Raw genomic sequence first — 12,648 nt, 5'->3', positions numbered from 1 at the left:
GGGTTTGAACCGCCAGCCTTCTGGTTAGCAGTCAAGTGCTTTAGCCACTATGCTACCAGAGCTCCTAGAGAAAATAGGATAAAATATATATGTATATGAACAATATTTAATAGACTCAGTCTGTATGTGATTGAACTCAAGATTTAAAGTCGGAAGAAGGGTTGAAGTAGCATCTTGGTGAAGAAGGAAGTTGAGAAATCTGAACTTTAAAAATATTTCTTAAGTTTCAAACATTATCTAAAACCAGTTACTTTAGCCTTACATACACTCAAAACCAAATTCAATGCCATCGAGTTGATTCTGACCCATAGTGACTCCCAATGCATTTCCAAGGCTGTAAATCTTTACAGGAGCATACTGCCTCATCTTTCTTCCACAGAGTTGCTGGTGGGTTTGAACCACCAAACTTTTTGGTTAGCAGCCAAATACCTTAACCACTACACCACTAGAGCTCCTTTATGTATACTCTAGTCTACAGACTCAAAGTAGCTCTCACGTGTTTGCCTGCCCGGCCATCCTCCTGCTTCCCCTTCTCTTTTCTTTTCTTCCTCTCCTCCTCCTCCTCCTCTCTCTGAAACATGAGGTAGAAAAGAAGTTTCCTTTCCAAATCTTCCCCAGTGACCACTCTCTCTTAACTGAATGCTTCCTAAGGTACTTCCTGAACTACTCTTTCCCATTGTTGTTGTTATGTGCCCTCAAGTCAGACCTGACTCATAGCGACCCCTCCTTGGGTTTTTGAGGCGATATCATAGAAGTAGATTGCCCCATCTTCCTTCCAAGAAGTGGCTGGTGGGTTTGAACCACCAGCCTTCTGGTTAGCAGTCACGTGCCTTAGGTACTACGCTACCAAAGCTCCTAAACCAAATTCACTGCCATCGAGTTGATTCTGACCCATAGCGACCCCCATTGAATTTCCAAGGCTGTAAATCTTTACAGGAGCATACTGCCTCATCTTTCTTCCACAGAGTTGCCATTAACCTCCTATTATAAGGCTGAGCTTGACAGTTGTTTTGTTTGTTTGTTTTTAAGGGTATCTGTAACTCTTCTCACTATATCAAGTATAGTTTTCTAAGTACAAATACATGGTTAACAACTAAAAAACTAAAGTCACTGCCGTCGAGTTGGAACTGACTCATAGCGACCCTTCCTTGGGTTTCCGAGGTGGTATTACTACAGAAGTAGATTGCCCAACCTTCCTTCCAAGGAGGAAAATATGAAAAAGCAAACCAAAGAAAATAAAATTTAACCATAGTTACCACTTTGTTTTCTACCTGTCATCTCTTTATCTATTTAAAAATTGTGATTATTCTTTACTTATTTCATAGCCTGCTTTTTTCACATAATAATGTGAAAGTATGTATTTCTCTGTCTAACTAACTAATCTTCTGAATCTTGATTTTGATCATCAAATGTCATGAATCGTAGTTTATTTAATTAGTCTCCTATCAGTGGACTTTTCATTTGTTTCCACTTTTTCTTTATTATAAATAATACTGCAGTGAACATCTTTGTGTATTCACAGGTCTGATGATTCCCTTAGGATGGATTCTTAGGGATGTAGCAGCTGCAGAGATGGAAATGTATGTCTATTAGTAAGGCCTTGGTTACACATTATTCTATACCCAACTCATGAAAACAGGCATAGGACCTTTTCTTCATCATGTATTTAATGTTAAGGATCAGTCTATGTTTTACTTGGATCTTGCTTATGGTGGCTCTTTCTCAAGTAGAAGTCACCAGATAGTTTATCATCCATTGTCTCTAGAGAAACCTTGATCAGTGAGAGAATGGAAGATGCAGGAGTTTGGAGGGAAAGAGACAAGGAAATGGCTACAGATCTAAGATTGAAATAAGCCATTCAAGTCCCAATATTTCTCTCATTGAGCGTCCACATGATACATATTAGGCACAATGAGAAAAGATTAAGATAAATGAAAATCAAAGGACCAATACCCTTATAGACTTGTAGTCCACAAAGTTGGCAGTGAGGAATACCACCGCTTAGTGCTAACTTGTGGTGTGGGAAGAGGTCAGTCTTTTGGAGGTGACCCACTGCTATTGAGTAGCAATCATATATTCAACCAAAACATTTTTTTCCTTTTTTTTTTTTTTTTTTTGCCTTGTTGAAATTGGAGCTCTTTTCTCCCTAAGTTTGTTCCCTTGTCTAGTTAAGAATGACTGTTATCTGAAAAATCCGCTCTCGGATGATATTAGAAAGGGTCCTTTCTGTGTGACTGAATGGGAGCCAGAACCTTTCAATTGGGCCTCCCAGTTAGATATGTCACAGTGTAACTACTTTGAGTCTGCATCCATATGCTATAGTGATCACAGCTCATATATATATATATATATATATATATATATATATATATATTTTGATAAGGGCCCAAAGGAGTGTAGGTTTCTAATCATACATTTTCATTTGGGAGGGGGAGGGGCTGCAGGCTGAGATATGTGATAGTACAAGTTTTATTACTGACATTTTAGAAGCTGTGGAGGGCCCCAGCAAACTCTAACTTCATTCCATTCGGGCCATGCACAGAGACCAGAGTATTCTTTTGAAAACATCCCGAGTTTTTCACAGTTCTTTAAAGAAGTGCTATCTTTCCATTCTTTGGAGATGAACAATGCCACTTGTGTGCTCAAACCACTGCGAGCCTTCATACACTGTTTCTTTAGAAGGATTTGCTTTCTAAAGTTGAACTTTCAGAAATCAGCACACCTTATCACACACTCCCAAGTCCTTCTTTCTGAAAATGGAAAAAGCGAAGGGGGGAGTGGGGGGAGCCTGTCCGGACTTGTGCCAGTTAAATCCGATCTCTCGGGGGATTTGTTTTTCTTCTGGCGTCAGATTAGATGTTCAAATAAAGCAGTGTTTTAGGGCAGTGAGGGAATGTCCATGGGATTCTTAATGAGACTAATCCCGAAGCAGCACATTCCAAGGGACTAATCTGCCCAAGTTCATTGCTTACTTGAAACGTCTCTTGGGGGAAGAGCCGGGAGAGTGACTTTTTTTTTTTTCCAGTGGGCGGTCATAAGAGCGTTATTAACAGGATGACCAGCCACAGCCACAGCAAAATGAAAGCCTCACGAGCTGCCTGTGGGACTGCCTTTACCACTACGCTGAGTCAGGGCTCAGGTAAACTGATTTCAGCCGACTTTTCTCTTTCTTCATCTTCCTGCTATGGAATCTGGAGCCTTAGAGGAAGACCTAAGGAATGCCCAGGGAGGTGTGGAGGGAAAACAAAAGGCAGAGATGAACATGTTTGCAGTATCTTGGGGTCTTTGGTCTTTTCCTCTGATTCGGACAGGTGTGCATTTGAACCATGAGAGTCAGACCACGGGAGAATTGTGAAATTTTCCTTGCATTTTGCTTGTATAAAGTCAGTGGGCTCTTTTTCTAATCTTGTGATCAAGATTTCTAATCCTGGGTGATTGTACTTTGGTTAAAGTTACCCTGTTGAGGGGTAGGTTGCAATAGCACTTTCCAGAACTTTCTGATGATAGATTTAATATACTATGTATGTATTTGTAAATTGTTCCTACCTGGAGAAGTAAGTGGTTGATTCTGTAGTTAGTGGGGACTGGGAAATAAAAAGAATGGAAGTAGTTTGGGGACTAATATTTGTAGCAGAGTCTGTAAAAACAGTTGAAATGTCCTTAAATGAAATGACTTTTTTTTTTCTTTTTAAGGTAATATTTACAACATTTTTTAATTTATTAATATCATTTTGATGACATTTGATGCCTGTACTGTACATTTAGTTTTCAAAATTTGTAGTTTAAATAATTCATTCTTCTAGGGTAATCATTGTACTTTGTTGAAAATAGCCTCATTTTTGTTTTGAATAATTATAATTTAATTATTAGCCTTTGAAAAACACTTTCCTATTACACATCACACATGCCTGATAACAGAGAAAGACAAGAAAGAAAACAGCCCTTCAAAAATGCAGATGTGGTAATATGGCCCTTCTATCTTTAGAAAAGGGTATACAGGTGATTTTTTAAGAGCAAATCATAGCCATCTTTTCTGAGAGTACATGAGACTTCTCAAGCATATTTTGAAAGAGAAGATTTAAAGGCACACTGTCCATTGAGGTTTATCAATGAAGAGAACTCAAGGATCAACTAGAAATATAGCATGTCAAAACTATTTCATGCCTTCTAGCAAAAAGGATGACCATTCTAAACTAACTCAGTGGGATAGTAAACCCAAGTATAAAGCTGTAGATAGAATAGTTCAAAGTCTTTGGAAGAGATAATTAGGGAACAAGTTAAATCACAATTATACATCAAATATGCCCTCTCCAAAAAAAAAAAAAAGTTAAAAATCTAGTCTCTGTCCATTGAAGACCTAAACAAAAGCACAATATAGGAAAGCGCACAACAGAGGGTAGTAAATTATGTATGATGTGCTGTGGAATTTCTAATTCATGTGTTACACATGCATTCTTTCTATTATGTATTATACTTTTCTTCTAAAAAGCAGCCAATTCAATTATGAGTGATATAAAACAATTTTTTTTACATTATATTTTCATTTTCTTTCAAATTTTCTGTGGTTTTGCAAGTTGTTACATGCCGTCCAGTCAGACCTGACTCATAGTGACCCCTCCTTGGGTTTCCGAGGCAGTATCACTACAGAAGTAGATTGCCAACCTTCCTTACTTTGTTAATAGTGACAAATAGACACTTGATTCTCAATCCATTTGCTAACAGTGAGGTAGCTTTTCACCTGTAAGAAGGCAATTAAGTTGCTACATTGCACAGAAGTCAAATTACTTTATGCTTAAAGACTAACAAACGAGTTGGCAATCCATATCTAGTAATGCTTCCTAAACACCATCTGAGTGCAATGTACAGGGTTTTCCAAATTGAAACTGAGATTTATGAGCAAGAAAAGTAATGAAGGTGTCTGTGAAAAGTCTACTCCAGTTGCCCTGGTCCTTCAGATTTTCAAGTTAGTAGCCCTGTTATTTATTTGCTGCAGCCATTATGATCCTATTTCCACTTTTTTCTCCTATTCTTATGCCTTCCTAATGTCCCATCCCCATCTCTAAGCTCAAGAAGAGAGGCAGAGTCAGATAGCAGAGTGCTTATTACTCCACATGCATATTTCTGTGAGTACTGGAAGGGAAAAGGGAGGATAGGAAAGACAGCAAGTGTGAACTGGTTCTAAGCCTTGCCTTTAGAAGTCCAACTCTGCCCATGTACCGGGGCATTCCCTGGCATGCATAGATGGCACTGCCTATATAAAGTTTAGTTAATATCAATAATGTCTGCTTTGGAGAGGCAGTTTAGCAAAGTGGGTACAGAGTATGAACTCTGGAGTCAAACTGTACAAGTTCAAATCCTAGGTTTAAAACATATTTGCTACATCCCTTCATTCAATCTTTTTACTGGTAAATTAACTGTAACAGTTCTTTGCTCACAGAGTTCTTAATGTGGACCCATAGAGTTAATGTATGCATTATATAATGACGGGCACATGATGAGCCAGCCTTCTGGTTAGCAGTCAAATGCCATAGGCACTAGGCCACCAGAGCTCCTTAATTAATGTTGTTGTTGTTGTTATGTGCCGTCAAGTCGGACCCGACTCATAGCGACCCCTCCTTGGGTTTCTGAGGCAGTATCACTACAGAGGTAGATTGCCCGACCTTCCTTTCGAGGAGTGGCTGGTGGGTCTGAACCGCCAGCCTTCCAGTTAGCAGTCAAGTGCCTTAGGCACTATGCTAGCAGCACTCAATGGTAGTCCCTGTTATTACTTACTGACCTCCTACTAAGTGCACGTTGTTGTTGTTGTTGGTGGTGGTGGTGGTGGTGGTGGTTGTTGTTGTTGTTGTTATGTGCCGTTGAGTCAAACCTGACTCATAGCGACCCCTCCTTGGGTTTCTGAGGCAGTATCACTATGGAAGTAGATTGCCCAACCTTCCTTCCGAGGAGTGGCTGGTGGGTTTGAACCGCCAGCCGTCTGGTTAGCAGGCAAGTGTCTTAGCCACTATGCTACCAGTGGTAGTTGCCATGAAGTCGATTCTGACTCATTGGCGACCCCATGTGTACAGAGTAGAACTGCTCCATAGGGTTTTCAAAGCTGTGATCTTTCAGGAGCACATTATCAGGACTGTATTCCATGGTGCCTCTGGGTGGATTCATATCAGGGCTTCAAACTAGTTCATTTGGGGTTTGACTCCTTGCTGAGAATTTGTTTCCACCCTAGTTTAAAAATTTTAATAGAATCTCCATTTTAACAAGATCCCCCTAGTGATTCTCACGTTGACAAGAGATCTTGTCAAAATGGACATTCTGCTTCAATATATTTGGGGTGGAAATGTAAATTATCAGCAGGAGTCAAACTGGAATGAACAGGTAAGTCCTGGCTCAAACCACCAACTTTTCTGCTGGTAGTTGAGTGCTTAAACATTTGTACCACTAAGGGACTATTAAATGCAGGTATCTTAATCTGCTTTGATTATCACACCAACACTCAAAGAAGTTTTGGTTATCCCCATGTTAGAGAAAAGACTCACTCACACTCACTTACTGCTATCAAGTCAGATCCGACTCATAGCGACCCCTTCTTGGGTTTCCAAGGCAGTATCACCTCAGAAGTAGATTGCTCAACCTTCCTTCCCAGGAGTAGCTGGTTGGTTTGAACTGCCAGCCTTCTGGTTAGCAGTCAAATGCCTTAAGCACTACGCCACCACAGCAAAAAGACTCAAAGAAGTTAAATAACTTTTCTATATATCTTGCTAGTGGAGAGCCAGGTCTGGTAGTCTGTCAGTTTTGACACAAAGGAAGATCAATGTTGATTAAATCTGCCATGTTGATTTCATCCTGTCCTCTTCTGAATCCTCATCTGAACCTTTAGTACAAGAATCAACCTAGTACGTATCTCCTCTTCTTCAAGGGAAGTTATGATACCTACCGATGTATTAGTGTTGTATCTCATTTTATAGATGAGAAAAACTGAGGCTCAGAGAAATTACATGACTTTGTCCATACCACAGTCTCAGTAAAGCCATTTTTCTCCTGGAAAACTTCATCTTCTGCACACATACACACACAAAAAAGAAAAACCAAGTTTTTGTTGAGTCAATTACAACTCAGGGCAAGCTTTTCTCCAGGGGAGTATTGACCAGCACTTCTGAAATTCCCATTTACTCTCCCAAAAGAGCCTTCAGAATGCTGGTCAAAGTGGGCCATGAAGGAAAATGCAAAGTGCACTCTCTCTTTTCTGTTCCCTGAGATGGAGAGAAACCGGGTTTCAAATATCCAGTGAGGAGTATTTTATCTTCTTTCTGCCAAAAGATATTATCAGTGAAAGTATTCGGTGCCCAGAGAAAATCACAGTGTATGAATAGTTTAACTTTCGGGCTTTTTACAAAGATAAAGACTGGCTATCTGTTCAACTAAGCTCATTTCTGTTGCAAAGAGGTAGCCATTTGTTTTTCTTACAAGTTTGAGAAGAATAAGCTTTGTGAATAGATGCTGGCACTCTTATCACATCCAACAGAATTGCAAATGTTACCTTTGCAGTGTGAGGGCAAAGAGAGTGAAATGGACACAAGGATCCTTAAGACACTGTGAGAATGCCTCTTCACGTGGATGTGGCTGAGCCCTCAGGAATTAGACACCTTGATTATAACCATGATTTAAGTAGGATGCAGTCCCTCTGTGCCCTCACTCATCCTCTCTGTTGCTTCTTTATTATTATTATTATTGTGGTGGTGGTTAAAATATACATAATAAAACATATGCCATTTCAGCTATTTCCACATGTACAGTCAGTGACATTGATTACATTCTTCCAGTTGTGAAACCATTCTCGCTCACTATCCTTTGCCATATCATTCCACCATCATTAGCATTAACTCACTGCCCCCTAAGCTATAACACCCCCATTTCCCCTCCATTTCTATACCTGGTAACTACTAGTAATCTTTGGTTTCTATTTATTGGCTTATTTCACATAAATGAGATCATACAGTACTTGTCCTTTAGGGACTGACGTAGTTTGCTCGGCATGTTTTCAGGGTCCATCCGTGTTGTGGCGTGCATCAGGACTTCACTTCTTTTTATGGCTGAGTGATATCCCATTGTGTGTATTTACCACATTTTGTTTACCCCTTCATCTATTGATGAACATTTCAGTTGCTTCTACCTTTTGACTCTTGTAAATAGTGTCTCAATGAACATTAGTGTACAGGCCATGTTACTACATGCTTTGTCATGATAATTAGACAAATCCTGCCTTTCTGCGTCAAATGCTCAAGTAGACCTCCAGTGTAAAGGAAGAGAGGGATGCAAGATTTATGGGTTGAGGGTAAATAAGGGCATAGCATGGTTTATACCAACATTTGAGCCTTTGGCAGAGTCAATACCAGTTATGGCAAAAGAATGGGGGTTTGCAACAGTTAACACCAACCATTGAGACACAGCAAGTGAACAGCTCAGTTTTGCTGTAACCCTGTATATCTTAAGTATGTGAACTTAGTTCTGATGCCAAGTTAGAAAGATGATACTATGCAGAAATAATATTGTAAGCTGTTCCAGTAATTTCCATCTGAAATTCTTAGAGAAGGAGTCTTCTGAGGGGCTTTCCAGATTTCACAGGAGATGCCTCTAGTATTTCAAATACTGAGAAAGAAAGAGTAGAGGGATTCAGGATGCCACTGTGCTCTGGAACAAAGATTGTACAGTTTGCCGGAACTTCCTTTCTCTGGGAACCCGATCTCAGCGCCAGGACTCCTAGGTGGACATTCTAAGAAGCTCTGTTTGCTATGCTTAAGGGCATGTGAGATGCAAAAATGGTCTATCTTACTTCCTTGAAAAGGCACTACCTGTGAAATTTGGAACTGTGATGAGACCTTTATCTTCCCTACGTTTCCATTTCCTTTTTTTTTTTTTGCTTGTACATAAGCACTGATTTGGATTTTAGAAAAGCATGTTAATGAATTAGGGCTATTGAGTTATACAGTTGCCTGGCCATTTTCATTTTCTTCTACCAGGAAGATCAGATAGAAGTGTCAACCATGAAGACATTAAGCTTACGTAGGTGTACTTCTCCCAACGCTGAATATTCCTTGTTTTCTGTAGAGTTATAAATATACTGTTCTGTCCTCCTGTTTCCTCTGTAAATGCTGTTGTCTTTCTATCCTTCTGCAATAATCATGAGTTTTGTATACGGTGTCATCACTAACACTCTTTCGTTATGACCACTCCCTTTGGCTCCCAGCGTGCGATGTGAAACAACCTAAGCAGCAGGTTCTGAGAGTAAGGTATTTTGTTATGTGCAGTGTTGATGTGTGTAGTACCGCAATTTCAATTCAGTTAATAAGATATTAGTTTATGATGTGATTATGAAATTTTGCTTCTTAGTAAAAAATATTTAAAAGTTATGTTCAACTTCCTCCTTTTATTTTTTTCTAGGCTCAGAAATCCTGGATAGAGAGAGCATTTTATAAAAGAGAATGTGTTCACATCATACCCAGCACCAAAGACCCCCATAGGTAATCTTACTATCTTTATTATATATGTATGTATGTATATAAACAGTGCCAATGAGTTGATTCTGACTCACAGGACCCCCATTGGGTTTCCAAAGCTGTGAATCTTTATGGAAGCAGACTGCCTCATCTTCCTTCCACAGAGCTACTGGTGGGTTAGAACCACCAACTTTTTGGTTAGCAGCCAAATGCCTTAACCATTACACCACCAGAGTTCCTTTTATAATAAAGAGAGAACATGAAGTAGTAATTGTGGGAACTAAACTCTAATGGTAATTACTACCTATTGTAAGGGGACTATTGTCAACTTGAAGATCATTTCTTGTCATTGAACATCTTTAAAGTGATTGTGAATATACCCAACCCATAATATACTATGTCTGTAGTTAATTCTCCAAGAGCCTGTATAGAATAACAGATATGCCATTGAGGAATTAAATCACTAAGTAACAGTGGGATATTTCTCTTAGTATGGTTACTGATTTTCCTTACTAAGCATTTCATAAAAAATGCTTGATTTGTACCAACATGCTCTGCTATGGTGGAAAGACGACTTTTAAATAAATAACTCCTAGCAGATTACTAAGGAATTCTGGTGGCACAGTGGTTAAGAGCTCAACCGCTAACCAAAAGGTTAGCATTTTAAACCCACCAGGCTTCTCTGCAGGAGAAAGATGTGGCAGTCTGTTTCTGTTAAGAAAAAAGCTTTGGAAACCCTATGGGGCAGTTCTACTGTGTCTTATAGGTCAGTTACTGCATTTGGAATAAAGTAGCATATAAATGTCTGGAAATGTTTTTTTTATGAACAGATAATACAATAAAACATTCTAAAATATGGATATAGAGTCATATAGACTAGCTGTGTAATATTAGGGAAGTTTCTAATCTTAAAACTGCCATTATTTCATCAACAAAATGGGTAATAATACCTTGGCATATGTTGTTGTTGTTGTTATATGCTGTGAGTTGGACAAGACTCATAGTGACCCCTCCTTGTGTTTCTGAGGCAGTATCACTACAGAAGTAGATTGCCCAACTTTCCTTCCGAGGAGTGGCTGGTGGGTTTGAACCACCAGCCTTCTGGTTAACAGTCAAGTACCTTAGGCACTACACTACCAGAGCTCCCACCTTGGCATGTAATATTTAATAAATGGTAGCTATGTATCATGACTACTGTTACTGATTCTAGTAATAGTGGCAGTAATGTTTGAAGGATATTTTCATGATGGAAGGAGTGCATTTTAAGTTTTCAAATATCTCATGAATAACTTTTCATTGTTTCTTTAAGAACATTTAAGCCTGCAGATTTTTATTCTTGGTATTGAATATGTGACAGTGAGTGTCAATTTAGAAGAGACAAATTAGGTCATGACTCACATATGAGTTAGATTTGTTATTTAAATGTACATGTTAAAATTCTTCCCTCGGTACTGTACTGTGTCCTTTGTGCAAGAATTGATAGGTGGGAGGAAAGAGAAGTAGAAAAATCTAGAAGACTTTTGTTTTTAAGTATTCAATCCTGAACAATATGCCAGGTGTAAAAACAAGAGGGCAGAGTGAAGCAGGAGGCGCTTTATAGCTTATACAGCTAAAGGAAAATGTGGAAGGGGGAGAGAAAAAAACCATGTCAAGTCAGTTAGTGCACCATTTGCATGATACACCCATATAGGAGACTCTTCCTGAGAATTGACTGAAATGAGTCACTATGCATTATAGATTTCTGTAGCCTTTTGCCTGATGTGTCTATTTCAACAGTGGCTAATAAAAGGGCATGACTTTGTCTTCTTATGTTGTAGGTGTTGCTGTGGGCGTCTGATAGGCCAACATGTCGGCCTCACTCCCAGTATCTCTGTTCTTCAAAATGAGAAAAATGAAAGTCGCCTCTCCCGAAATGACATCCAGTCTGAGAAATGGTCCATCAGCAAGCACACTCAACTCAGCCCAACAGATGCTTTTGGGACCATTGAGTTCCAAGGTGGCGGCCATTCCAACAAAGCCATGGTAATCAGAGAGCCATTCAGTGACTTGCCAAATGCTATCTTCAGTCCTGCAATGGAGTGGTTAAGAGCTTAGGATTTAGTAGTGGGGCTGAATCCCAATTTTGCCATTCCTGGCAGGGTGACTTTGCTCTAAAAACCTTGCCCTTTGTGTCTCAGTGCTCCTTGTATCCATCGAGGAAAAGAAAACCTCATTAATATGAGATTGGATACAATGACTTATTATTAATAACAGCTTTCTAAAATCATTCACTCTCTATTATGTTACCTTCTGGATCTCATTAAGACATATTTTCTAATTCCTTATTACCTATTGTTTCTGTTTTATTCTGTTTGAAACTAGCATTTTTCTCAAATCAAAGTAAAAATGATCATCCTAGATTATTTGTTGTGAGAGACTTTGCCATCCAAATTCAGTGCTTTTTTTCCAAGTGACTGTGTTCAGCAGTGTCCTCAGTAAAAGGGTCCCACATAAATGGAAAGGATTCCTATGAAAATAATTTTTTACTTCTATTTTTTTAAAAGGAGCTTCTAGAAAATATCTAAATTTCAGCTTGAAGAGCTGTCACTTCTAAACTTCAGCTTTCATCAGGGACCACTCCCTAAGTGACTGACAGATTTGACAAGGAGAACAGTATTGTATCTGTTTTTGAAGTTCTAGAAATGTTGTATTTCAACAACAGTCTCCTCGCAGTTACAAGAAAGAGAGAGAGAGTTAGCTGAGGGTGAAGCAATTGGAGGTGACTGTCCTTAGGCATGCCACGGAGTCTTCTGAATTTGGAAGGGAAATTTTGCTTAGAGTAGCACACAGCAATATACAAGAAGAACTACCTCATTACCAGTTATGGCTTGAAAATGTACAATAAGGCAACCTTTCTTGTCTCTTCTCCCCTTCCCAGCCCTTCTTTTTTTCTTTCCCTCTTTTCCCTTCTCTTTCCTCCCTCTCCCCACTTCACAGTAATATTTTCTTTACCAAGAACAGCTGACTGAGCCATTCTCATAGTTCTTCCCTATGAAAATTAAGATATGTATTAAAACCTATCTTGAGTTATAGGAGCTCTGGTAGCATAGTGCCTAAGGCACTTGACTGCTAACCAGAAGGCTGGCGGTTCAAACCCACCAGCCACTCCTCGGAAGGAAGG

At 39.3% G+C, this 12,648-nt stretch overlaps 1 protein-coding gene across 1 annotated transcript in view; it reads left to right on the top strand.

Moving 5' to 3' along the window:
* The window catches only part of TRPM3 (transient receptor potential cation channel subfamily M member 3), a 1,151,180-nt gene that overhangs the window by 751,992 nt on the left and 386,540 nt on the right, over positions 1-12,648 (top strand). The window contains exons 2-3 of the mRNA XM_042780585.1: positions 9,433-9,512; positions 11,306-11,510. Of these exons, the coding sequence (XP_042636519.1) occupies positions 9,433-9,512; positions 11,306-11,510 (285 nt within the window). The remainder of the gene's footprint in view (positions 1-9,432; positions 9,513-11,305; positions 11,511-12,648) is intronic.

Source organism: Orycteropus afer, unplaced genomic scaffold (assembly GCF_000298275.1).
Source record: "Orycteropus afer afer isolate SDZICR_OR568_19922 unplaced genomic scaffold, OryAfe1.0 scaffold00005, whole genome shotgun sequence".
Taxonomy (NCBI): Eukaryota; Metazoa; Chordata; class Mammalia; order Tubulidentata; family Orycteropodidae; genus Orycteropus; species Orycteropus afer.
Note: the sequence above shows the minus strand (reverse complement) of the source record. Positions and strands in the feature narration are given on the sequence as shown.